At 35.5% G+C, this 25,924-nt stretch overlaps 1 protein-coding gene across 4 annotated transcripts in view; it reads left to right on the top strand.

Annotated features, from left to right (window-relative positions):
- The window catches only part of CBLB (Cbl proto-oncogene B), a 211,870-nt gene that overhangs the window by 135,965 nt on the left and 49,981 nt on the right, over window positions 1-25,924 (top strand). For all 4 annotated transcript variants that reach the window (XM_019448254.2, XM_019448255.2, XM_019448256.2 and 1 more), the window contains exons 10-12: window positions 2,299-2,502; window positions 19,723-19,908; window positions 21,480-21,848. In XM_019448254.2, coding sequence (XP_019303799.1) covers window positions 2,299-2,502; window positions 19,723-19,908; window positions 21,480-21,848 — 759 coding nt within the window. The remainder of the gene's footprint in view (window positions 1-2,298; window positions 2,503-19,722; window positions 19,909-21,479; window positions 21,849-25,924) is intronic.

The following is a 25,924-nucleotide window of genomic DNA, read 5'->3' as shown; positions in this document are numbered from 1 at the left end:
CACTAATTTTTAGTTATGGTAATTATACTTTAGTTAAGTCTTAATAAATTTTTCTGTTTTTAGATACACACTAAAACATTATAGATGAATTTATGTAATGTATAGGATATGCTTCAGAATAATCCAAGTGAGTAAGTGGAAGGTACAGATGGAACAAGATTGGACATGAACTGATAGTTGTTAGAGTGGAGTGGTAGGTGTATACAAACTTATTACCCTTTTCTCTCTACTTCTGTATATGTTTCAGATTTTCTATATATATATTTTTTAACATATGAACAAATGATGTGTCTGCTTAGGGCCCAGAGTCCTACTTTCTGTCCTTCGTGCACTAAAGACACACAGGGAACATCTTTCCTATCTTTCCCTTATATATTAGACTATCTTTTTGAAATTATCTTACATAGATCTGTTAGAAAATTCCATTACAGTCACAGAATATGGATCCCTTTTGACTTTTCTGATAAGGGGATTTTATCTAGATGACAACATATTGAATATGCACTTACGTTTAATGTTCCTGTTAACGAAAGACAGGAGAATGGTTTAGCTTTCCTTAAGTATTTATTCCTGTGTTAGGAAATGTTAATGTAATATAAAATAATTAAGTCGTAGATTTATCATCTGTTGTAGAATGATGGAGCAAAATATTTAAGTTGCCTTGAAGCGCACCAGCTTAAGCATATGCAGCAATAAACATCAAAGGATTTTGTTATCGGCATGCCTGTATTTCTCCACAGCACCTTAGTTCAACTACTTTACCATTCCAAGTTTCTTTCCCAAATTATCTAACAGTAAATGAATAAGGAAATGCTCTGCTTTCTTTTCATTGACCTATGCAAAGAATGTTTGTTTTTCTTTTTTGACAATTGGTGTGGCAAAGAGACATGTTCAGTTTGTTAATCTGAGTGATATTTGGAAAAGAATAACCCATCCAGCACATGATCTGCCTGAGTGACAGATCAGCAATTGTCCAGTGAGAGGAGAAGCAAAAGTATCACTCCACTGCTGATCAGAGTGTCACCGGAGGGGATGTAGATCACCAGTTTCCCACCATAACAAGTGGGTGGGACAGTCTTAAGTACTAAATGGTTTCTTTATAAAGATGTTAGTTCTCTTTGCATCCCTGTCTCATCTCTAAAATGGTGCTGATTCATCTCATTTCTGCCTTTAAATGATTTTATGATTTCTTCTATTTTTTTAAAGCTTACTTATTTATTTTTGAGAGGAGGGGAGACGGGCAGAGAGAGAGGGAGAGAATCCCAAGCAGGCTCCACTCTGTCAGTGCAGATCATGACATGGAGCTCCATCTCACAAACCGTGAGATCGTGACCTGAGCAGAAATCAAGAGTCAGATGCTTAACCAACTGAGCCACCCAGACGCCCCTGCTTTTTACTATTTTTTAAATAACACGCTACTAAAATCAGGGTAAAATGCAGAAACAAAGAATGATGGTGAGTATCAGACACCATCTATTTCTAGAAGACAGCATCACATGCAGGGCGAGAACAGAGTCTTCTATTTCCCTGCCAATTGTGAATTCCGGAATTGGGAGACTTTGAACAAAACCTTCAATAATTACCAATAAATGAGTTTCTGGCCCAAAAGTATTAGCACAGATCTTTTTGCAGTATCTAATTTGAAAGCAAGATGAGAGGTAGAATTTAATATTTCACATGGCATTATATACCAAATGAGCTGGGTCAGAGTGACAGGCTCTCAGGACAGATGATGGTTTCTGGATGTAAATTTACTTTTATTTTTTCCCACCAATTATAAATCAAGACTTTTAAAAACCTAGGCAATTAAATGGAAATATTTATCCATAGTTACATGCATAGGAACTTTTCCAGAATGGCTTGTTTTAATTGATACTGCTACTTTATTTATAATGAATTTTTATCAAAATGTCCTTTTTGTAGAATGTTTAATTAGCTGGTGCCTTTTGGTAAAGAGGGATATGATTCAATTTCCATTTTCCTACAGGACCCTGAAGTTTTGATACATTAAAATTGTACAAGAACATTCAGAACAATAGTTAGGCTCCTTTTCTTTGGCAAATCAGAGATTTTTTTTTTTTAAGATAAATCTTTCTTTGAAAATTTGACATACTGAACGTTTATCACATTTTGTTGGTGTTCTAACTCTATTAACTTCTTCAAGACAGATCTTCCTTCACTCTCACTGCCTACCCTAAAACCTCTTGTATGCAACTTCTTTTTATAGCTAGAGAACATTGGCCCCTCTCAGTACTGTTGTATTTGAACAAAAACCAATTACATTTTTTGTTTGTTCAGGAGTCAGATGGCCAGGGCTGCCCCTTCTGTCGCTGTGAAATAAAAGGAACAGAGCCCATCATCGTCGACCCCTTTGATCCAAGGGATGAAGGTTCCAGGTGCTGTAGCATCATTGACCCCTTTGGAGTGCCGATGCTGGACCTGGATGATGATGATGACCGAGAGGAGTCCTTGATGATGAATCGGTTGGCAAATGTTCGAAAGGTAAAATTATAAAACGCAGGTTTAATCGGAGTCATGTGTGGACATGAAAAAGGAATGATGCTGTCCCTAATGGGCTATGTCTGAGTGTTTGGGGGCTTGGGAAAGAAACATGGAAGAATCAAAAGAAAGGTGAAGACCTCAGTAATGATAGGCTGATGAAATCATAGACAAAGAACTAGAGTCTACTCAAAGTTCTTTCGCTGCTTTTAAACTTCGAAATTAGAGATGGTGAGAGCTTACATATAGAATCCAAGATTGTCTAAGATTGGCAAAAGCAGTCCTGTGAATAAAAAATTAAGAAAAATTAAGAAAACTAAGAAAATATAAAAATTGGTAATGATGAAACTGATTACAAATAGTCTTTGTTAAAGTCTAAAAGAAGTGTCTGATAGTGATTTGCTGACCAGGAGAGCCAGGCTTCCATTTGGCTACTGAGAATTCTGTCACATAAAATTTACCTTTGTGAATTTACCATAGTGTGGGGTTTGCTTATCAAAATTGCTGACTCAGAAAATGGACTTTGTGAATTGAGAATGGATCCTACATGCCCAGTTGGAGTAACTAAGCCCACAAGAAACTAGTCAATAAACCAGAATGCCAACTGAATAATTTACAAGCCAGAAATATAATGATTAAGAGAGCTGGCCTCTCAGATATCAGGCCATGCTCTGTACGGAAAGATCTGTGAAAGTCATATTCACAAAGTTTTGTGTTCTCAAAATCAGAGAACTAGCAATGAGTGGTATAACAGTTGCTGAAAATGGAGTGTGAAGGTGTCCCCTCCTGGCCCTCCTCCTGACTCATGGCAGACAGGGCTAATCAATCATGGCGCTCATCCCTACTGAGGTCAGACCTGGCCTTATAGAACCTCCGCTGCAGTTCATTAGGATTTGGCAGGTAACATGAATCTTATTTGCCATGTAGTTGGACTGATAATAATGTGTAATGGCATCAGATCATTTGCATCTGTCTCCGTGGTAGAGAAACACTTGGCACAGAGAACAGAGGAGGCATTTGTTTGGGTTACTCCTTCCTTAACTTCCTTAAGTTTATCTCCTGGCTTCCTGTATTTTCTACATTTCAATGTTCCATGCTCAACAAAGACATGTGCCCATGGGATTTTTCACCTGTGCAGGTATGTTACCATCACCAACATGGCCACTTTGACATTTTTGGTCTGAGATGATTTTTATTCTTCATATCATTAATTTTCATAAATGTCATAATTTAACTCGCAGAGAAACTACTCTTGATTCTGTCCTTTAATCCTGACAACTAAGTTTTGGAGGATATAATCCCTTTCACCCCAGAGATAGAAGAAAGGAAGTAGTTATTCTTCAGTGTCTTTTATAGGAACAAAGATTTTTCACGTATTTTATTCTCTCAACAACTTGGAGAGGCAAATATTCTTCTCATTTTTCAGATAAGGAAATGAGGTTCAGACTACACATGTGACTTGGCTACATTAGTAGGTTGTAGAAACTAGATTCTAACTTATGTTTTCTGGATAACAATACAGTGATGTATCCCAAACCACATGTGTAACTCCCATGCAGAATCATGAAATGGTTCCTACTAAGTCAGATTATAGAGTGTATTGCTAGAATATTTATCATACAGTATTATTAATTTTAAATAATGGTGGTAATTAAATAGTGACATTGATGATTTCAGTGACAGGATGCTGTTCTGGGTTCTTGATCTCATTCAACAATCATTCCAACCCAATAGAGAAGCTACGGTTACTGTCCTGTTTCATAAAAGATAAAGCTAAGGAGTAAAGAAATGAAATATCTTGCCTAAGATCCTAGTTACTCTATAGTAGAACCAGTACTTTATTCCAGATCTTCCTAATTCCAAAAATCCAGTTTGGAGCCATCATGTAATATGCCTCTTTTGCCCTCTTTGGAACATGTCACACACATTGAACTTGATAGAATGTAACTAATTGTCCTCTGAAGGTCTTTCCAGCTCCATGATATAATGTACATCATGAATAATTTTGGACTCCCAGTACAGTTGTAACTAGAAATTAAAAATAATTTGAATTTGATCTCTTGGTAAAAACGTAAAATTATAAAAATAAATATATTTATGCCCTATAAAAATATTTACACCCACGCTAATTTAATAGGTCGCCAAAAACCCAAGCAAATTCAGTTAAGACCTGTTAATTGATATATAATGACTGTTAAATCTGTTGTCCAGTATACTAGCCATATGTGGCTATTTAAATGTAAATTTAAAATAATTAAAATTTAATAAAATGTTCCTCAGTCACATTGAACATATATATATATATATATATATATATATTTTTTTTTTTTTTTTTTTTTTTTTTTGAGAAAGAGAGAGAGAAGGAGAGAGGGGGAGAGAGAATTCCAAGCGGGTCCACGCTCAGCATGGAGCCTGAGGCAGGGTTCGATCCCACAATCCTGGGATGATGACCTGAGCCAAAATCAAGAGTCAGACGCTCAACCGACTGAGACACCTAGGTGCCCCTTGAATATATTTTAAATGCTCAGTAGCCACTTGGGTCTAGTGGCTACCGTACTAAACTGTATAGATATAGAACATTTTCTGTACGTATTGAGATATCTATTGAAATAAGAGAAATATCCATTCTCCAATAGATAATTCTATTGGACAGAGCTTTCTTAGATCGCCCCTGTAAGCTCTTATTGGAAGAAGCTAGCTCTTGATGCAAAACCTTTCCTTTTAACTTAATAATCTAATGGTCTTAGCTTGGCCTGGATATTTGACAGTGATATAGCACTGGAATCAGCAAGCTATGACCTGTTTATGTTGGTTTGTTTTTCTTTGAGCTAAGAATGATTTTACATTTTATATGGCTATATATTTAAATGCATTTATAAGTAGCTATATAATTTGCTTGTTTCTGTTTTGCTTTTTTGTTTTCTGTTGTTGTTTTTTTTTTCTTCTTGGCCTGCAAAGCCTAAAATATTTACTATCTGGCCCTTTAAGAAAAAGATTGCATTCCCCGGGTCTAGGATGCAGTAAGCACACAAAGAATGTTTATTGAATGCATAGATAATAGGGAAAGACAGAAAGTTATTTAAGAAACACACAACAGCTCAAGTAGTTCAAGTGACCTAGGAGATAATGTTTTCTAGCTAGGAAAAAGGCATTTCACTTTTCTTTACTAAGTGGGTTTTCTTCTTTCATTGATGTCAAGGGAGAATGTGGGGTCTTGAGGGTAATTCTTTAAAGAACTTTGTATACTTTGCTCGCTGGGAAATAGTAGCTGCCCTCTATGAGTTTAGGCAAAGTTGCAGTCTTGGTCTGTTTCCCACTGAATTAAGTTGAAACTTGAGCCTTGCTTCACTAGGAACCCTGACAACCACAGGACTCACTGGTGACATAAAATGAGCAGCAGAATATTCAAAGGTGACTCTCGTGGTTTCCCTACATCTTCTCACCTACTCTCAAGACCGTGCGTGTTTTATTTTCCCTGGGCACACTGGTGAGCTTTCTGTCAAGGGAGTTCAGAGACTTTTACATTGATCTTTTTAGTTTCCCAAGAAGAGATGGTGGTCTCAGACATTTATTGTTCCAGAAGTCACCCTTCGGTGGTTTTTTTGGCAGTCAACAGTGTCATTTAATAAAGCTCCACTACAGTGTTATTTCTCTGCTTTCCTTTGACACTAGTTAGGTATTGGAGAAATGTAAACAACTTGTAATTATTTGTTTTTAAGTTGAGCAATCATATTTCAAGTAAACGTCTTTGTGTACACTTATCTGCCTCTAGTCAATTAAACAGATTGTAAGTTTTATAATATTTCATAAATCACTGCCACTTAACTTTCAGTAAAACCTAGATTTTAGTGTAGATACAAGTATCAGTTCTTTCTAATTGGGAAAAACATTGCCATGTCATTATGTTCTCATAGTGCTTTATATGTACTTCTGTTTCCGGAGTTACACTAAATTGTTATGTTTTATCTAGAGGACTGCCTTATCCATTAGACTATTAATTCCTAAGGCTGGTGTCAATGTCTTCTTTGTTTTGTGTTTCCTGGTGCCTAAACACACACAGCAAATATTTATTAAGTGAAATAACAAATGTACATGCATGTTCGCATGCTCTTTGAAATCAGTGACCCGATGTTATACATCTTTGTTCCAAACTGAAGACTGAATATAAATGTACAAAATATCAAATTATAGGTTCTATTCAGTTCTTACAGCTGAGGTTATAAACAGATATCACACTGTCATTTTGACATAGTAGCTCTTCTACCTGAATTTTCTTCCTTTCTGTTTTTTCAGTCATTCTGTTGCCTCATTCACTCACTCACTCACTCATTCATTCATTCATTCATTCGTTTTTAAACATTTCATTCTCTCAGTTCCAAGAGTGACTGTAAGTCATTGTGCAGCAGAACGATTCTGTTTTCTTCTATCTTCTATTTCAGTAGTTATCTTTCTCCTGTTCATGAGCAGGTTGTTGACTATATTTGGAAATAATTTTTGCCCATCTTAAGCATATTGCATTCTTTAAATTGGTGATGCTTCTATCATAGCATGGAGGATGGAGCTGTTTGTATATTCCTGTTACCATGGTGATATCCTGTAGCTGGAGTTTATAAATAGTAGCATACTGAACATATAGAATATGTTTTTATTGTTTATTTTATAAATATATTAATGCTAATCTTACAGAAGCAAACTGAATGTATAATTCTACAGTATAGCATATTGGTTACCACCCTAGAAATAATCTATTTTGTAATTTTAACTACAAAATGTTTTAGCTTTTGCTTGAAATTGTAGCACTGCCTGAGGTCTCAAGCTGTCAGAATTTCTAGGATAATTGGATCTGAGTGAGTCCTCAGAGGAAGTCTAGGGTGTGATTGGTAAGATCATGTCCTTCTCTCTGACTTCAATCAGATCAGAGCTAAGAAAAGGTGTGAATTGCCAGTCAGAATTTTGTTTGTCAAGAGTGTAAAGAGTCTTAACAATTCCTCAGCAATTATGTTGATAGAACATATTTTTCACCACATACGTAAAATAAAATGAAGATTTGCACTCAAAGTGAAAATGTTGACAGACTGAGCTAGTATATGAACTGAGATTTATTCCTTTGGTCTTAAATCTTATATTTTCTTGAAACCAAATTTAAAATTTTAATGAATGGCCTTATAAAAATAAATACAGGTGTGACCCGAGATCAAGGGAATTATTCTTCTTTTATACTTTTTTATGCATTCTCCTAATGTTGCCCTCATCAGTTAAAATACATATTACTAATTAAAAACTTGATATTATTACCTAATTCTTGCTTTTCCTAATAATAATGTGTGAGGAGAAGACCCATAGTATTCCTGATCCTAAGGAAAGAGTTCATGTGTAGGGTTCAGTATTTTTAGGAAAATGTTGCTTTTTTAATATGACTTTGATTCCAACCACAGAGTTCAGGTCCATGTTGGAGAGTAGAAAAGACCAAAATTAGAACAAAAGTGAATTACAAAAATGATAGTAGACATTCAGAATATAGGACGTCGCTCTCAATTACAGGCAGTTCTGCCTCCTGAAGGTATTCAGAAATAATATGAGGATGTTTTTGGTTTTCACAATGACCAAGGGTGGGAGAAATCTGTGGCAGTTAGTGGCCAGAGATACGAGACATCCTGCAACCCATGGCACAGTGCTACCCAAGAATTACTATGATCACATGCCAGTAGTCCTCACCCCTCCCTCCATGCAATGTAGGTGGTCATGGGTGATGGTAAGCAATCCAAAGTCACAGGTTCATCATTTGCCATTTAATTGCATTCTGTTCACTGATTTTCTTAAAGCTCTCCATGCAAAATAGTAGCATATTTTTTATTAGTGTGTGATTAACAAAGGAAAAAACTGCCTTGTCCAAGTGCCATATGATGTTCCAGGTGACTGTAAAGATGTTGTTATGTATTCCTTAAAAATGGTTTGAATAATTAGTAGTTTAGGATAAGCAAGCACTTGAACTCTTGTACTTGGTTTGGGTCAGTCTCCTATGGTAGACCGCAGGCTCCTGGAGACCGGAGGCTGTGCCTTGCCCTTCTTTTCCTTCCCAGAGACTTGCATAGTACCTACCACATAGTATGCCATGGAGAAATGTTTGTTTTGTTTTGTTTGTTTTGTTTTGTTTTTAATATAACTTATTGTCAAATTGGCTAACATACAGTGTGTAAAGTGTGTTCTTAGTTTTGGGGGTAGATTCCCTTGGTTCATTGCTTACATATAACACCCAGTATTCATCCCAACCAGTGCCCTCCTCAATGTCCATCACCCATTTTCCCCTCTCTCCCCCCCCCATCCACCCTCAGTTTGTTCTTGTATTTAAGAGTCTCTTATCGTTTGCCTCCCTCCCTCTCTATTTCTAACTATTTTTCCCCCTTCCCTTTCCCCATGGTCTTCTGTTCAGTTTCTCAAGATCCACATATGAGTGAAAACATACACTATCTGTCCTCCTCTGACTGACTTATTTCACTCAGCGTAAGACCCTTCAGTTGCATCCACGTTGCTGCAAGTGGCATGATTTCATGTTTTGTTTTGTTTTTAACTGAATGTTCAGTAGTGACACTGAAGAAGAGGTCCCTGGAGTCTACCAACCTGGTTTATGTTCTACTTAATATCTTTTGTGTTTTGCATTAGTTATTTAACCCTCTGTGTCTCAGTGGCCTTATCTTTGAAACCCTACCTCTTAGGGTTGAAATTAAATGAGTTACTATATATAAAGCCATTGGAACAGTGCTGGTACATAGTAAATGCTAAGTATTAGTTGTAATTAAACATTATTTTTATATACTGTTAATATTTAAGACTCCTGAGATCTTGCTGTGATTCTGAGAATTAAATATCAGTATTCTTGAGATGTCTATGGAGGTTTATTTTTTTTTCTTTTAGATACTGTTAGCTATTATTTAGGAAGAACTAGACACCAAAACTGTGTTGGTTTGGCAAGTAGTTGGTTTTGTTTCTTTGTTAATATCTACGTAGTTATGATTTCATTGCATGGCCACGTTAAAATAATTTATTATTTAGTCTTTAAAACTCAAAAAAAATGCAAAGTTGTCAACAGGTCAGCTGAAATGCTATTTTAAACGCTAAATAATTTAGATAAGCTTACAGTAGTCTTGTTTTCCACATAAGTAAATTGAAGTAATTAGTCTCTAAAGGACAGTGAAGAAGTACAGTAACTAAATAGTAATTGCTTATTGTTCAAACCAGCTGTACCTGGTATTTTGCAAGCAATATAGGTTTCACATGAGGGCATTTTTCAGCGACTAAAGTTTATTCCTTTAATCCCCAGAATGTTCTTGTTTCTCAGCCATTTTTATGGAAATATTTCTGAATTATATGTCACCCTTCCTTGAGTTTTCAAAATTGGTTATGCAGCTGAGTGAATCCAAGGGCATGAGAAGCCACTACAATCAGCATGACATACTTCTTGAAGCTTACGTTTGCTACGAGATTTCAGGAAAGGTTGCACGAAGAAAGGGGAACATAATTTTAAATTAAAATCACATATATATTTGGATCAGGATGCAAAATTCATATAAATGTTTAAAGTAAAATATAAACTTCAAAGAGATTTCAGGGTTATGGAGGCTGGTCACAAGCCAGGGGATTATGTCCTCAGAACAGGTGCTTCAGGGGGAAGCAGTATAGCTCAGTGTAGTTAACAGTGTTTAACATTTCAATGGAGCAGTCTTTGGGGTTATTCCACTTGTGAGGCTGTTTGCACTTCTTTAAAGTTCAATTTTATCAACCACCTCCCTGCCAAACCTTAGGGAAGGCAACTCCTCCTCCACTCAGCAGTTTTTCTGTTCTTCACTACTCTTCTAATCTGTAGTATCTAAAAACATCTGGAAGTTACTAGTGGAATGTAAGCAATAATGATAATTTAAAATATTGAACATCATTTTGTATACAAATCAAATATCTGTCTTAGCGAGGGAACATGGTGCCTACATTATGTTTTACAGGAAGAAATGCAGCAGACTTTTTCCCCCTCTTTAGAGGACTTTGTTGGGTTTTGGTTTTTTGGTTTTTTGGTTTTGGCTGGTTGTTTTTTTCTTTTGTTTCGTGTAGGGATTTTAAGACTTTTATTTTAAGACTTTTAGAGTGGTGTTAGATTCACAGCACAATTGAGGGGATCATAGAGATTTCTCATGTACCCCCTGTCCCAATACATGTGTAGCTTCTTCCCCTATTATCTTCATCCCCCATCAGAGTGGTACACTTGTTAACAATTGATGAACCTACTTTGATACATCACTGTCACCCAGAGCCCATGGTTTTCATTAGCGTTCGCTTGTGGTGGTGTATGTTCTATGGATTTGGACAAATGTATAATGACACGTATCCACTATAAATAATAGTATCATGCAGAGTAATTTTCACTGCCCCCCAAATCCTCTGTGCTCTACCTTTTCTAGAATGTCGTGAGTTGGAATCATACACTATGTAGCCTGCTCAGATTGGTTTCTTTCACTTAGTAATACGCATTTAGAATAGGTATAGTTTTCTAAGAGCACAAAACGGTCTTCCATAGTGGCTGTACCATGTTTTATTTACGCCAGCAGTGAATGAGAGTTTTATTGCTCCACATTCTCGCCTGCGTTTAGTGTTGTCAATGTTCTTGATTTGGGCAACAAGGACATATTTAGCGGTATCTCAGTGTTTTAACTTACATTTCCCTGATGACCTATGATGTGAAGCATCTTTCCACTTATGCTTATTTGGCATCAGTTTATCTTTGGTGAGGTATCTGTGAAGGTATTTGGCCCATTTTTAATCCAATTATTTTCTTATTGTTGGGTTTTAAGAGGGTTTTTTTTTTTTTTTTTTTTTTTTTTGTTGTATATTTCGGGCAACAGTCCTTTACAGATGTGTCTTTTCCAAATATTGTCCTCTAGTTTCTAGTTGTCTTTTTATTCTTCTGATAGTTTCTTTTCCAGAGCAGAAATTTTAATTTTAATTTTAATGATGTCCAGCTTATCAATTATCTCTCTTGAATCATGCCTTTAGTGTTGTATCCGGAAAGTGGTTACCAAACCCAAGCTCATCTATATTTCTCCTATTTATCTTCTAAGGGTTTTACAATTTTGCATTTTATGTTGAGATTTGTGATCCATTTTAATTGTTGTAAAGGTACAAGATCTGTGTCCAAATTTTTTTTTAATTTTTGCACGTGGGTGTCCATTTGATTCAGCACCGTGTGTTGAAAAGGCTGTGTTTGCTCCATTGTATTATCTTTGTTCGTTTGTCACAGATTAGTTAACTGTTTTTATGTGGGTCTATTTCTGGGCTCTTGATTATGGTCCACTGAAGTATTTGGCTATTCTTTTGACAGTTCCACAGTCTTGATTACTATAGTTTTATAGTGTTTAAAGTCACTCCAACTTTGTTCTTCTTCAATATCATGTGGGTTTATTTGTGGTCTTTTGTCTCAGTATAAACTTCAGAATAGTTCAATATGAACAAAATGACTTGCTGAGATTTTGATTGGAATTGCATTAAATCTGTAGATCAAATTGGGAGGACTTTTCTTTTTTACTCTCAGTTTCTCCCTAGTTTCCTACAGATTAAAGCTTCTGGAAGTGTGACTGTGGATAAACAGGGCATGATTATATTGCTTTTATATCATATTTCTCAAACAAGTTTTGTTTATTATCTAAAAGGAAACAATGGTACAGGTATTCCAAAATAGACACCATGAGTCATAATTACTTATGGGTGTGTATGTGTGTGTGATAAGTGTTTTTTAATAGATACCTTCTGAATAATGTTCTGCATAGGCTATTATTTAAAAGACTTGAGATTGTATGTTCACAAATTAATATGAGAAAAGAACCAAGAGGATAGTTAGCAGCAAGGAAAATATCCTTATGATATTATATTTTAATGATAAAAGGTTTATCAGTGTCCTTCATTAATTTTCATGCATTTAGAGAAAAATGTTGACCTTCTAAGAGTCCTTCTCATCATCTTTATAATACATGTATCTACCTTGTTCAGATATGAAAATTCATTAAGTAAAAATCTTGTTAGAAATATTATAAAATTGACTTTGATTATCTCTGGGATTGTCAGTACTCTCATCTTAATAGTAATTGGAGAGGTTTTCTCTTGTCCTGTTTTTAATAATAGCCTGGCTGGGTTTGAAGTTTCTTACCAATGTTTTGCCATTTCCATAATAATGGATCTTATTAAAGGTTTTATAAAATCGCTCTTTAAAAGGTGTGGATAAAATGAAGAGTGACTAAAATAGAATGAGTCCCCGATTATTATTGGTAATTGCTGAGCATGCTGAGATGGGCTTTTGACTACTTTACTTCTCAGGCCTTTTCTCTCAGGAATTTCTGTTAAAATTGCAAATTTGGATTCCCCTATTCATTGTGGTGATCATTAGCATCCTTTTCTAAGTACTAAAGAATTCTGTAAATTTTGTCAGAAAAATAAAGAATGGCATTTGTTCATTTCAAGGAAGCAAAGGGCTAGGAAAAATTGATAAGCATGCAGACATAAAGGAATCAGATGTGGTCTTCAAATTTGTGGAGCACCAGGATTCCAATTTGTTAAAGACATACTCATCACCTACCAATATTAAAGAACTGAGGAGAAATTGTTAGACGAATATGCTTGTATGATGGTAATACAGGCAGGAATTAAGGTGTTCAGCTTTTATATTTTGAAAAGAGCTGAAATGAAAAAAGAGAATTTATTCTAAAGTTCTAAAAGCAAGTGTAATAGTAGAAAAAGGTGAGAATTACCCAAAAGCAAGATAAAGGAATCAAACTCTATGAATCAGCCATTCTGTAATGTGAAAATATGGTTCCATCGTCCCATCTCTTGCAGTTGTATTTATGTAAATGGTTGTTTTATATGGTGCATAAATTCTGTACAATTAATTCCATGTCCACATCCTACTTCCTATACTTTACTCGTTAATTTTTCCATAGCTTTCCATTTCTAACTTAATACGGTAGACAGATAAAAATGAAGGGGTGACAAAGAAAGGACTCCATTTAAGGCAGTGGCAGGATGGACATGATCCTTTAAAGAATCCCTTGATTAATATGCCCCCTTATTATACTAACTAGATTTTACTTATTCGTTAGGAGATTAAAACCAGAAGAACAGAGGTAAAGTCTCTATCATAAAATAATTAGAAAATAAACTGGGGGAAAAAGTATTTACAACAACTGTAACATAGAACTAATCACAATCCTAATATATAAAGAAGTCATTCTAATCAATGAGGGGTACATAAAAGAATATAATAGATAATGACACAAAGAACATACAAAGACTGTAACCCAAAGAAGAAATACACATGGCAAAAATATTGCAGTTTTTTCTAATTATTAAAGCAGTTCAAATTGAAACATTAACATGTGCCACTAAAATGCCAACTATCAAAGTAAACAAAAAATTCAGAACTAAAACATACTTTATGCTTTTGAGGTTTGTGCAGTGGTAACCATCACACATAAATGGTAGAAATAAATTGATTTTACTCTCTGGGCAGCAAAAGATATTATGCATATTCATAAACTTTTACCGAGTTTAGTTATAACCCCATTATCTTACACTCAAAACATGCTAGGGGCACCTGGGTGGCTCAGTTGGTTAAGCATCTGACTTTGGCTCAGGTCATGATCTTGTGGTCCATGGGTTCGAGCCCTGCGTGGGGCTCTGTGCTGACAGCTCAGAGCCTGGAGCCTGCTTCAGATTCTGTGTCTCCCTTTCTCTCTGCCTCTCCCCTGCTCGCTCACTCTCTCTCTCTCTCTCTCTCAAAAATAAACGTTAAAAAAATTTTTTTTAACATTCTGTGATTCTTCCCTTAAAAATTAAAAAAGTATGTCAACTATACTAAATAAAAAGGTTTTTTTAACTAAATGAAGTATCTACAAAAAAATTAAAATGTAGGGGCGCCTGGGTGGCGCAGTCGGTTAAGCGTCCGACTTCAGCCAGGTCACGATCTCGCGGTCCGTGAGTTCGAGCCCCGCGTCAGGCTCTGGGCTGATAGCTCGGAGCCTGGAGCCTGTTTCCGATTCTGTGTCTCCCTCTCTCTCTGCCCCTCCCCCGTTCATGCTCTGTCTCTCTCTGTCCCAAAAATAAATAAAAAACGTTGAAAAAAAAAAAATTAAAATGTATATCATGAAAGACCTTTTTATGTTATTACTTTATAGTAGAAAAAATTTGAGAATAGCCCAAGTGTTCATGGCAGGAAATAGTTATGTAAATGTTGGTATATCCATATAATTCACCCTTTAAAATTACATTCATGAAGAATGTTTAGTGGCCACTAAAATTCCTTCGGTATAACACTGTCATCCAGCATAGAGTAGATTAAAAATTGTGTATGTGATTAGGAAACATCACCAATGGCTCTGTGTACATGTTTTCAAAACCTCTATATATTTTCCTATAATTCCCAATTTTATGTGGTGAAATTGTGTTCTTTATAATGAGAAAAAAAGTGGAATGGTGAAAATACAATTGTAAAGATATAAGGAGATGAGCACCAAAATCAGTAAAACTTATTTATTATGGTGAACAGTCGGACAACATGTGTGACCCTAAACTTTTAAACCTACTTTGTACTACCTTTTCTCTTATTATTTATTTCTGTATTTGACACGTTCTCCAGATCAAGATGAAAAAAATTTATGTTAAATTCTAGAATTTACTACTTTTTCTCTTATTATTTATTTCTATAGTTACCATGTTCTCCAGATCAAGAGGCAAAAAATAAAAATTTATTACATTCTAGAATTTTGTGCTAATGGTCAAAATTAATAACTATAAATAATCCAAATGACAGTTTTGACGTCTGAACGTATTGTAAGACTTTAGTCTAATTATTTGTTTGGATACTTGAATTTGTTTAGACCTGGTAGTGAGAACTATCTAGCACTGTCTAGGACAAAATAAGAAATAAAGGTGGGGAAACTTTGGTTTAAAAATATCTCTAGTAGAATTATCTCTCGGTAGTGAAGATGAGCAAACTTTGGACTTTTGAAGATGTAATAGATTGCATTCTATCACCTCTGTATCAAAGAGTCAATACTCCTAACTGTATCGTCCAAATAAAAATTAAATGTTTTGTAGCAGCTTTTATTTCATATTTCATTTAATTTTATTATCCCATAAAGTCTCCACAAAATAGATTTAACCTTATTTTTTAATCTACAGGTAACAATATTAACAAGTGGGTGATTTGTACAAGACTATATGACATTTTAAAGTTCTAGCTGAAATTCACATATTATATATGGAAAATATATGTGTAGGAAGTCGGATTATATGTTTAATTATATGGTTATTTTTTAATTATGTGGTTATTTCTTTTAATAATCAGTTGACTTTAGAACTTTAGTTTGAGTGGTAGCCACATCTGAAATTCACATATTCCAATTCCCTAGCAACAAAATACTTAACTGTTATTATTCAGGATTAAATAAATGTTTTCCTACTCTTCTACTTGAGGTTTTATGTACATGTATTAAATCTGCATTTCTATACAGAATGGAGATTGTAGTGATTATGAGGAATGCTGAGCAAATCAGTAAGAGGTGGCTAAGTTTGCATAGTTCATAGATTTAGAATTTAAATCCTAGCCAGAGAGTAAGTTCAGGTTTGTTGTATGTTGTTGTTGTTTTCCCCAATAACTCCCTTTATCACACATCAGAAGAGGAAGATATATGGCCTGAGTGATCTTGGGATGGGGATTAGATCTGTAGAAGAAGATAGGAGGAAGAGCTGAGGGGAATGTCCGATTGTAGAATCTATTTGGAAAATAATATTGATCTGTAGACTAAATATGACTGACCATATGCCTTTGTCACAGCTCAGCTCTAGAGGCATTTGTTGTTCCTACCTATACAAGGGGAAATTCTGATACTGTAGAATCAAAGTCCTTTAAAAGACCATTAAATATTCAAATATTATATAGAAATAGAGGTGTAGTTAAAGGAGAAATAATTTGGGTCCACATTAAATCAATCTAATCTGTGCTTCTCTTTATTGTCAGACAGGCAAAAAGGACCCACTTTCTATTCTTTACATTGCATTAATCACTTGATGTCATGAATTTTTAATGTCTCATCTAAGAGTTTAATTATGGGCTGAGGTGTGAAACATTGTGTTAGGTATCTTTTCTCCTCAGACTATCAAATAGGAAGAAAAGAAAAATGACGGTTATTCAAATAAATTAAAAGGGGCCATTTATGTAACCATCTACTAAAAATGTCTACTAAGAATGTTTACAAATGTTCACCGTTAGCGTGAAATTTTACCAGCCACAAAAGTTAATGCAAAGTTTTAGTTTTAATGCAAATCTCTTAATTACAGATTTGTTCATAGAGATAGCAAAAGGTTCAGCAAAGAGTAATGCATGATTATCTAAAGGGCATTATTAATTATCTTCTCTTACAAGGGGATTTTAATATAATTCAGGGGAACTCAGGAAAATAAATGAGTTATAGTGAATGTAGTCCACATAATCACAAAGATGAAATATTTTTTGTTTCTTCATATACAAATACATCTTCCATAAAATTCTTCTAACTAAGCCAACTTACAGATACTGTAATGCTTCAGAATGAATTAGTTTTTCAGGAAGACAGTATATCATCACCTTGAGAGTACAGTATGAATTGTGCTTAGACAAGGTCTGCTTCCACTTACATTCACAAAGCTGTTGAGAATGTGCTTATCTGGAGATATCTAAGGTTCAAGATTATTGCTGCACTTGGTATGAATGTCTGTCCTGAGGATTTTTAGTATACCCTTTCTATATCTAACAGTTCACTCACCACACATCAAATCCATCCCTTTATTTAAACATATTAGGAATTTGGTAACTGCTTAAATTTAGTAATTAAAGCAGAAGTCAAGGTCCAATAGTGATGGTGGGTTGTTGCCTGTATCAGAATTCTCTTTTTCAGGTATTGAGGGAAGCAGGAAGATAGTTGTGAAAGAAAAGTGCTCAGAGGAGCAGAGGTTTTATTCATAAGCAGTCTGCTATGTGTGCACCTAGCACTGAAAAATTTCCCTGCAAACAACTAAATGGATAAAGTGCTACGCATTAATATTCTTTCTCCCTGTGTGTGTTTGTGTGTGTATGTGTATGTGCATGTGTCTGTGTATGTAGTTTGGGATAGGAACTGTTGATAGTTTTGCTTCTTGAGTCTTTTTTGTAAAGGATAATAACCAGAGCAACAAAGCATTTTTATCAGGTAATGGTTTTGCTAATTCTCAGAGAATGTAATTTATCCTAATGGGAATTGTGGAGAATTAGAGGTCCTGTGACATTTCCTAACTCAAAATACTATGATGTTGTGATGTGCATAGTTTACATCAGGAATTCTTTCTGTTCTGTGTATCATCATTTCTGGATTGTTTTTAATCCAGAAGGTTCAAATTCCTGACCATCTGAGACTTCCATGGCTTTTTGCATAGAATTTTTATTTTGTTAAGAATCGATGGCTGCATTAGAATCAGTTTATTGTGACTACAGAGTTTCTACTTTTTCTCTTCTAATTTTAGTGACAGTTAAGATTTTTTACTTTTTTGCTTCATCATAGGGTAAGACATATAAAAAAGAATCATGAAATTACTAAAAAGAAAGAAAGGTTCTTAAAATTGTCATGTAAAATTATGGGTAAATTTATTGACCTATTTTAGTTACTTGGCACCCTTGACAGAAAGAAGCAAAGAATTAGCAGTTTAGCAATGTCATGACAATATTCAGGCATATCTGAGGTATGGTCTAGAAGCTTTTGTAGCCACTCAAATTTATCTAAAAAGTCTTTACAATGGGGACTGTAACTTCCCACTCCTTTAAGTGTGGTCTGTGCACAGTGACTTCCTTGCAGAGAGTACAGTATGGACAGGGGGAGAAAAAGGGAGTAACTTTACAGTGAAGAAACCTTGACAGACAGTACCTTAACCAGGTAATCAAGGTCAGCATCAACAGTGATGAATCATATTGATAGCGTGGACCCTTGATATGATGCTTTTAAAATATTTGTTGACCTTCGTGGTCTTCCTTCAAAATCCCCATAACCTGAGTGTAATCATGAGAAAAACACCAGATAAACCCCTATTTTAGTTCATTAGCAAAAGCCTTACACAATGTACCTAAGTGTGGTTTTGAACAAAAATCTATCATCCCCTGTCAGATAAAGACAGAATGGCTGAATCTGTCTCACTATTGCCGCAGTTTGAATTAAATCGTCAATTGTTGACATTGACTGCTCTTATAAAAATGACTGATAGAGGAAAAATGGGTTAACAACAGCTTAAAACTCTAAAAATAATAGCATTAGGAAATAGATGACTATCAAAGTATAGTAGGTGTAAAAATCAAGCCTAGATCTCCAAAGAGCTAGTAGCTTAGCCTTGAAAAGGAAACTGCCTGATATTTCATGACAATATTGTTTACCTTGGTAAAGCTATTTGATTAGTTAGTATGATTTTTATACCAAATTGCAATCAAGTTATATCACATTAAAAGATAAATTACAAAATAAAAAGGGTTTATCAAAGTACATCTTACTGGCTTTTTGATGCCATTTTATCTGCCAGACAAAGTAGAAACCTGTTGTAGCAAATAAAAACTTGAGGCGTTCTTTTCCATGTGAAGTCCTACAGGAAAAAACAATTAGGCTGTTTTTATTTTAAATACACATTTTTATTTTTGAAACTCTGCCTGATTTAATTGGTTTGTAGGAAAGTATGCTCTGGATACATATTTTATATGGAACAAGGTGACTTCTAAGTTCTAGCATATACTGTAAATTGAAGATTTAAGAAAATTCCATAGTACAGAAACCAAGAGCAATGTGCATCACTGCATTGTGTATTTCTGGTTTCCTCATAAACTGTGGATGGGCTTTTGCCGGAGATGTTTGCATTTGATTGTTGCATTTGATTGCATAGTTTTAAACTATGCTTTTGCTCTTCTTTTTTCCTAGACCCTTTCTGTAATATGCAGGAGAAACTTATCCATTTATTCTTTACGTAATATTGCCCTTGAGGGACAATGTGAGCGCTTTCCATCTATTAATCAGAGTAAACGGAGTTTATTTTAACAGATGTTCAATGGCAGACACCTTCTCGAAACCAAAGGTCTTCGTTAAGAACTGAAAGGCATACACTTTACACATCATATCACATGATCTTTGTCCTTCTCTATTCTAGTGCACTGACAGGCAGAATTCACCAGTTACATCACCAGGATCCTCTCCCCTTGCACAGAGAAGAAAGCCGCATCCAGATCCTCTCCAGATCCCACATCTAAGCCTGCCACCAGTGCCTCCTCGCCTGGACTTAATTCAGAAAGGCATAGTTCGGTCTCCCTGTGGCAGCCCCACTGGTTCACCAAAGGTAAACTGATTTTATTAGAAACACACAGAATGTAAGTGACAATTATTGATTGCTCAGGTTCCTTTGAATTCCATTACTTGTATTTCTTGGGCTCTCAATTGTTGATGTAGAACTCTGACATGTTCCTCATTTTGTTTGTGGTGAGCCCACTGTCCTCTTTTTGCTTTATTACTATAAAAGTTGCACAATTACTCAGAGAGAGTATATGTCTGTAATAGTTCCCTGATTTGTAAAAATGCAGAGGAGAGTCAGTATAGTTATTCTGTAAAATGGACTTTGAAAAATCATTATATGTATTAAAATAAATTGCATGCTTTTATTGAATATTTGACACTCATTTTCATAGTGTCCTGACAAGAAAAATGTGATGGGGGTATATTTGCATAAGGGCTTTAAGATATGTGTTTCAGGGTGACTCACCTTCACCTGAAGGAATTAATTGCAAAGAATTACAGTATTTGCAAAGTAATTACATTACTCCTTAATATTAAAGATATAATTCTAACTGTGTAAATCTAAGCCCGCAGTTTATTTTAGTTTTGTGGAATTCTTTTTCCAAATTTGATTACGGCATATTTTGCTTTATCAAATATACGATTTAAAAACTTAATTCCACTTGGTAATATGCTTTAGAGTCTAAAATGAGTCAGAAGCACGACATTTTAGTAGTGTTTGATCTCAGTTACAATTAAGATCACATTAAGATTTTTAGGTTTTAAGATCAGATTAAGACTTTTTTGGATGGTGTTTAGTCAGAATGGTGTAAACATAGAACTATGTAAACACATTCCCTTTTTCTGTACGATTTTCTAACCATAAAAACACAAAATCATTCATCAGATGAACCATGTAAATAAAAATAAAATCATAAAAAGCACATAGATTCAATTCAAGTGCATATATGTTCATATTTCCATATAAGAATTAGACCAATATTTTTCCATTTTAAGGATCCATAAAAATCCAAGTAAGTTTTATAAATAATGCTGCTCTATTACTTGTGATTTTCCACTCTTCTGATAATAAGTATAAAAGACAAGATCAGAGCAAGTTTTCCCCTTACTAGTTGCTTTATGTTGCAGTGGAAACACAAAAATGGCAGAACCTATACTTTCAGTCCCTCAGAGATATTACAAATCAAGTTGCTCTTTGAAAAAGTAAAACAACAACAACTTTGATAGTTTTTTTATGTCTCCTAAATTGTGTAAAAGTGTAAATAAATAAACGACTAAATATTATTTTACTGTCAACCAGTCAAAATCATCATATAATCTTGATGCCCTGCTACTTTTTCCTGTGTAGTGTTTATAGTCCTTAACATTTGAGTTTATGTATTCATCTTCTACAAAAAAAAAGTTCTAATGAGATATATTTACACAAGATTTTCATTAATTTTTAAAAATGTCATTAATTGATGATAAAAAGAAACATTAAAAGATGACACAGAAATCTAATAAAACTTCATTATGGCTTAGAAAACAAAGGCAATGGTAGACGAGTCCAGAAATCATGTTTCCCTGCATCAATAGTACAACTTCTAACTTATTTATTTTTCTATTGTATCTCTTCAGTCTTCTCCTTGCATGGTGAGAAAGCAAGATAAACCACTCCCCGCACCTCCTCCTCCCTTACGAGATCCTCCTCCGCCTCCACCTGAGAGACCTCCCCCAATCCCACCTGACAATAGACTGAGTCGTCACTTCCATCACGTGGAAAGTGTGCCTTCTAGAGACCAGCCAATGCCTCTTGAAGCCTGGTGCCCTCGGGAGGTGTTTGGGAGTAATCAGTCGGTGGTGGGATGTCGACTCTTAGGGGATGGCTCTCCAAAGCCTGGAATCACAGCAAGTTCAAATGTGAATGGAAGACACAGTAGAGTGGGCTCTGACCCCGTGCTTATGCGGAAACACAGACGCCATGATTTGCCTTTAGAAGGAGCCAAGGTAAGAAATAAGCAAAGCAGAAGCTAACCAGGCTGCTCAAACTCTTCTGATAGGAGGTAGTGTGAAAGGTGGGGCAATGGTTTTTTGTTTTTGGGGGATTTTTGCCTGGTGTGGCACTTCCCTGAAGGTCTTTAATTATCTCCAAGTTATAAATAATCAGGAGCTCATTAAAACTTGAACTTAAAAGAAGTCAGGAAGAAGGTTCAGAGTAATGATTTAATTTTAATGTGAAGAGACTAGACACTTTGCCAAAGATTTATTTCACCTCCTCTTATTTCATCTGCCAAAACTTTTTCCTATTAATAACTTGTTGGTGGGAAAATCGGCACTATTGTTTTTTTTAAGCTGTCCTGGTTCTATCTAATCTGAAAAACAGTTGAATAATTATAGCGTGTCGTAAATCAGTCATTGGAATGGTTGCCAAGGACAGATGCCTTATGCATCCAGGTAAAATGAACTTCTCCCTTACGTAAAAACACTACTTCCAATCACTCTCACAAAGCAGGTTCTTTATCCATAAAACTGAAAGGCTGTCACACATATTGAGCTCTAGCTTGAAAGATATCACCACTGTCATTTAAATACCCAGGAAAAAATTTAAGTGTACAGGGAACCAGAGAGGCAGCAGCAGAAATCAATGAGTTTAGAATTCTTGGTATTCTTGATAGTTTCTGGTGTTTGCCTCCCTCCATGGTATTTTTGGCTGTGAGATCAGATGCTTGCCATCTTCCCTCAGCTGAAGGAGGCTTTGCCTCTTTTGAAGACTAATATTAAATTGATTCCTCTCTATTGACCTTTGTTGTTTTAGGACAGTAATCAATTCCTTCAAAATAACGGTTTGCAGTTGGTGAGTTAACCATATATTCAAGAACAAAAAGTGTGAAGTACGACACACATTCAGCTTCTGTGTGCTGTATGCATGTGTGTGCACACACGTGTTTGTGTGTCATCGTTGGGTGATAATGGAAAGTTCATATGGTAATATTTAACCTCAGTGATATTCTAGGGTCTCCAGGATAGGAAGACTCCAATGTCTAGTGTGGCATTCAGAAGAAAGGGGAAGAGTGGGTGGGGGGGGGGGGGTGGTTTGCCATGACTCTGCCAGTGACTCACCTTGGTGAGTTCAGTCTCTCATCTATCTTAGATATGAAGATCTCTAAAAGTTTCATTGAAGGTTATCTAAACATGTAAATGGAAGAAAAAGTACTTACAAAAGCATTTTTAGTAATGTTCTCTGAAAATGGAATGCTTATCAAGCTCAAATGTATATTTCCACAACCTGGAATTCCACAACCTGGAATGTGGATTGGAGGGACCGGCTGGTTTTTTTCATTTTTTGTTTTTTAGGTTTTTTGCATAATTTCTTTTTCCTTTCAACCTCTATTACTTTTCATTCATACATGATCATGCTTGTCTTGAGAAGTGTCAGAACAGGCTCTGACGTGAATTGAATGGTTATATCTCAGCAACATATTACAATTTATTTCTTGAATGGATTGTGGAAATACTTATAATTATCTTAGCCAATTCAGTGAAGATCTCTTATTTCAGGGTTATTTTACATAATATGTTATACAGTTTTAGCACGAATATAAACCTGTCCTTCTAAGCCCTAGAACACTGGATGTTAATTTTGTATGGAAGGTTACCATTTTTTAAATTGAGGTTATAATTTCTTAGGCTATAGGTATGAAATTTTAGTTTATTAATTATAGGTATGAAATATTAATAGTGACTTCAGTTATGAAGATTCCTTTAAATGTTTTCTATCCGAACTTTCATGTCCTGATCATTGATACATGTTACTGTCCCAGAAAACATTGAGTAAATTGCAAAATATCTCTTACAGAAAGCTGGATTTTAATCTTGTTTAGTTCTGGCTAAATAACCCTCATTAAGATTCTTTAAGGTCTAATCTCATATGTTGTGTGTATTACTAATGCAGTGCTTATACTCTCTAAGCTAATTTCATGTTACAACAACTAGACATGTTTTTTTTTTTATTTTTTTTTTTAACGTTTTAGTTATTTTTGAGACAGGGAGAGACAGAGCATGAACAGGGGAGGGTCAGACAGAGGGAGACACAGAATCTGAAACAGGCTCCAGGCTCTGAGCTGTCAGCACAGAGCCCGACGCGGGGCTCGAACTCACGGACCGCAAGATCATGACCTGAGCCGAAGTCGGCTGCTTAACCGACTGAGCCACCCAGGCGCCCCTAGACATGAAGTTTTAACCAAAATGAGACTTATAAGATTTATGACTTCAGTCTAGTTGCTCAACTTCTAAGGTGGATTATAAAGAAGGATTTATATGTAGTTAATGTAATAAATGCTATGAACTAGATGTCTCCTCTTTTTCTCTTTTATTGTCTTTACAAAGGAACTTCAGTAGACTGCAAGGTACATCATTATTTACATAAAGTAGAAAAAGCCTCACTCCTCTCTTTGCACTCCGGAGGAGTAAGAGGCTGGCTTCAACTAACTAACATCTGACAGAAGACTGAGTCCATCCTGGGACTTGTGCTTCTCAGTTTCTTTGATCCTGCCTTGGACTTTTCTCACCTTGTTAATCTTTGCATGTCCTCCATCCAAACTGACTTAATTTCACATTTCTAAGTGTGTTCTTTGTGCGAGACCCTTCTGATGTTCAAGGATGACCAGAATCCCAGTGTTCTCTTCCCTTTCAAATTTAACAATGTTTTGTAGCAGAGGAACTGTTCAGCCCCTTCAGGCAGAAGGAAAATGATAAGGATAAAGCAAACCCGATAGCTGCATTTCAACATTACTAAAAATCTTATCAATACAGATCAACCAGGCTCTGGAATCAGAACTGAATTTTACTTCCTGCTCTAGAATTTGCTGGCTTTGTGGATGCAAACAACTTCCTACACCTTTTTCCCAAGTCCACTTATTTTTCTTACCTTTTTTTGTAATGAATAGATTTGTTTAGAACATAAAAAGTATTTATTTTTTTTAATTTAAAATTCCAGTATAGTGTTAATACAGTGTAATATTAGCTTCAGGTGTACAATATAGTGATTCAACACTTCCATGCACCAGCTGGTGCTCATCGCTACAAGTGCACTCCCCATCATGTCTTTCCCCCATCTCCCCACCCCCCTCCTCTCTGGTAACCATCAGTTTGTTCTCTTTAGTTAAGAGTCTGTTTCTTGCTTTGTCTCTCTTATTTTTCTTACTTTATGAAGTGGAAGAATAATAGTACCTAGTATCTTGGGAAAATAATCACTCTCCAAATATCTAAATCTTCATACACCTCAGGTCTGGAATAAAACCAAAAGTAACAACTAGACACGAATAGCAGTATAAGTTGTAACACTCGACATCCTCATTCAAAATAGTTGTCCTTTCTTTTTTATAAATTTAAAACCAAAACCATCATCTCTGTCTCTCTCTCCTCTCATTTTATTTAGCATAACTCCTAATGAGCACTTGGTAAGCACTTGATTGTTAAGTTAGTACAGTACTGAAGCTGATGATAGAAGCAAGAGAGTGTATGCATGCTGGGTTTGTGTGGGTGAGGGCAGGGCAGGAGAGGGCTTGGAGGAAGAGAACACCCGTGACATACAAGGAAGAAAAACAGTTGTTTCGTTGGTGTTTTTTTTTAATTTGTTTTCATGTAATTTATTTTTGATAGAGAGAGAGAGAGAGTACAAGCAGGGGAAGGTCAGAGAGAGAGGGAGACACAGAATCCGAAGCAGGCTCCAGGCTCTGAGCTGTCAGCACAGAGCCTGATGCAGGGCTCGATCCCATGAACTGCGAGATCATGACCTGAGCCAAAAGTTGGACACTTAACTGACTGAGTCACCCAGGTGCCCTCCACCTTTTTTTTTTTTTTTTTTTTTTTTAAAAACAGTTTTTAATGTGTTTTTCCAGCACTGGCCTTCAGCCAAAGGTAGAATATAATCTCCTTGTTTAAAATAGGATTTCTTTTCCTCCTGTTTTTAATGAGAATGGTAAATGTTACAATGTATCCTCACCCTCCATACCTATTACCTAGTATGCAGTTTTTAGAACATTTTATCATGGGAATAAAGGGCATGGGGATGTAGATGTCTG

Source organism: Panthera pardus, unplaced genomic scaffold, assembly GCF_024362965.1.
Source record: "Panthera pardus isolate Hobbes unplaced genomic scaffold, ASM2436296v1 HiC_scaffold_16, whole genome shotgun sequence".
NCBI classification, from domain to species: domain Eukaryota; kingdom Metazoa; phylum Chordata; class Mammalia; order Carnivora; family Felidae; genus Panthera; species Panthera pardus.
Note: the sequence above shows the minus strand (reverse complement) of the source record. Positions and strands in the feature narration are given on the sequence as shown.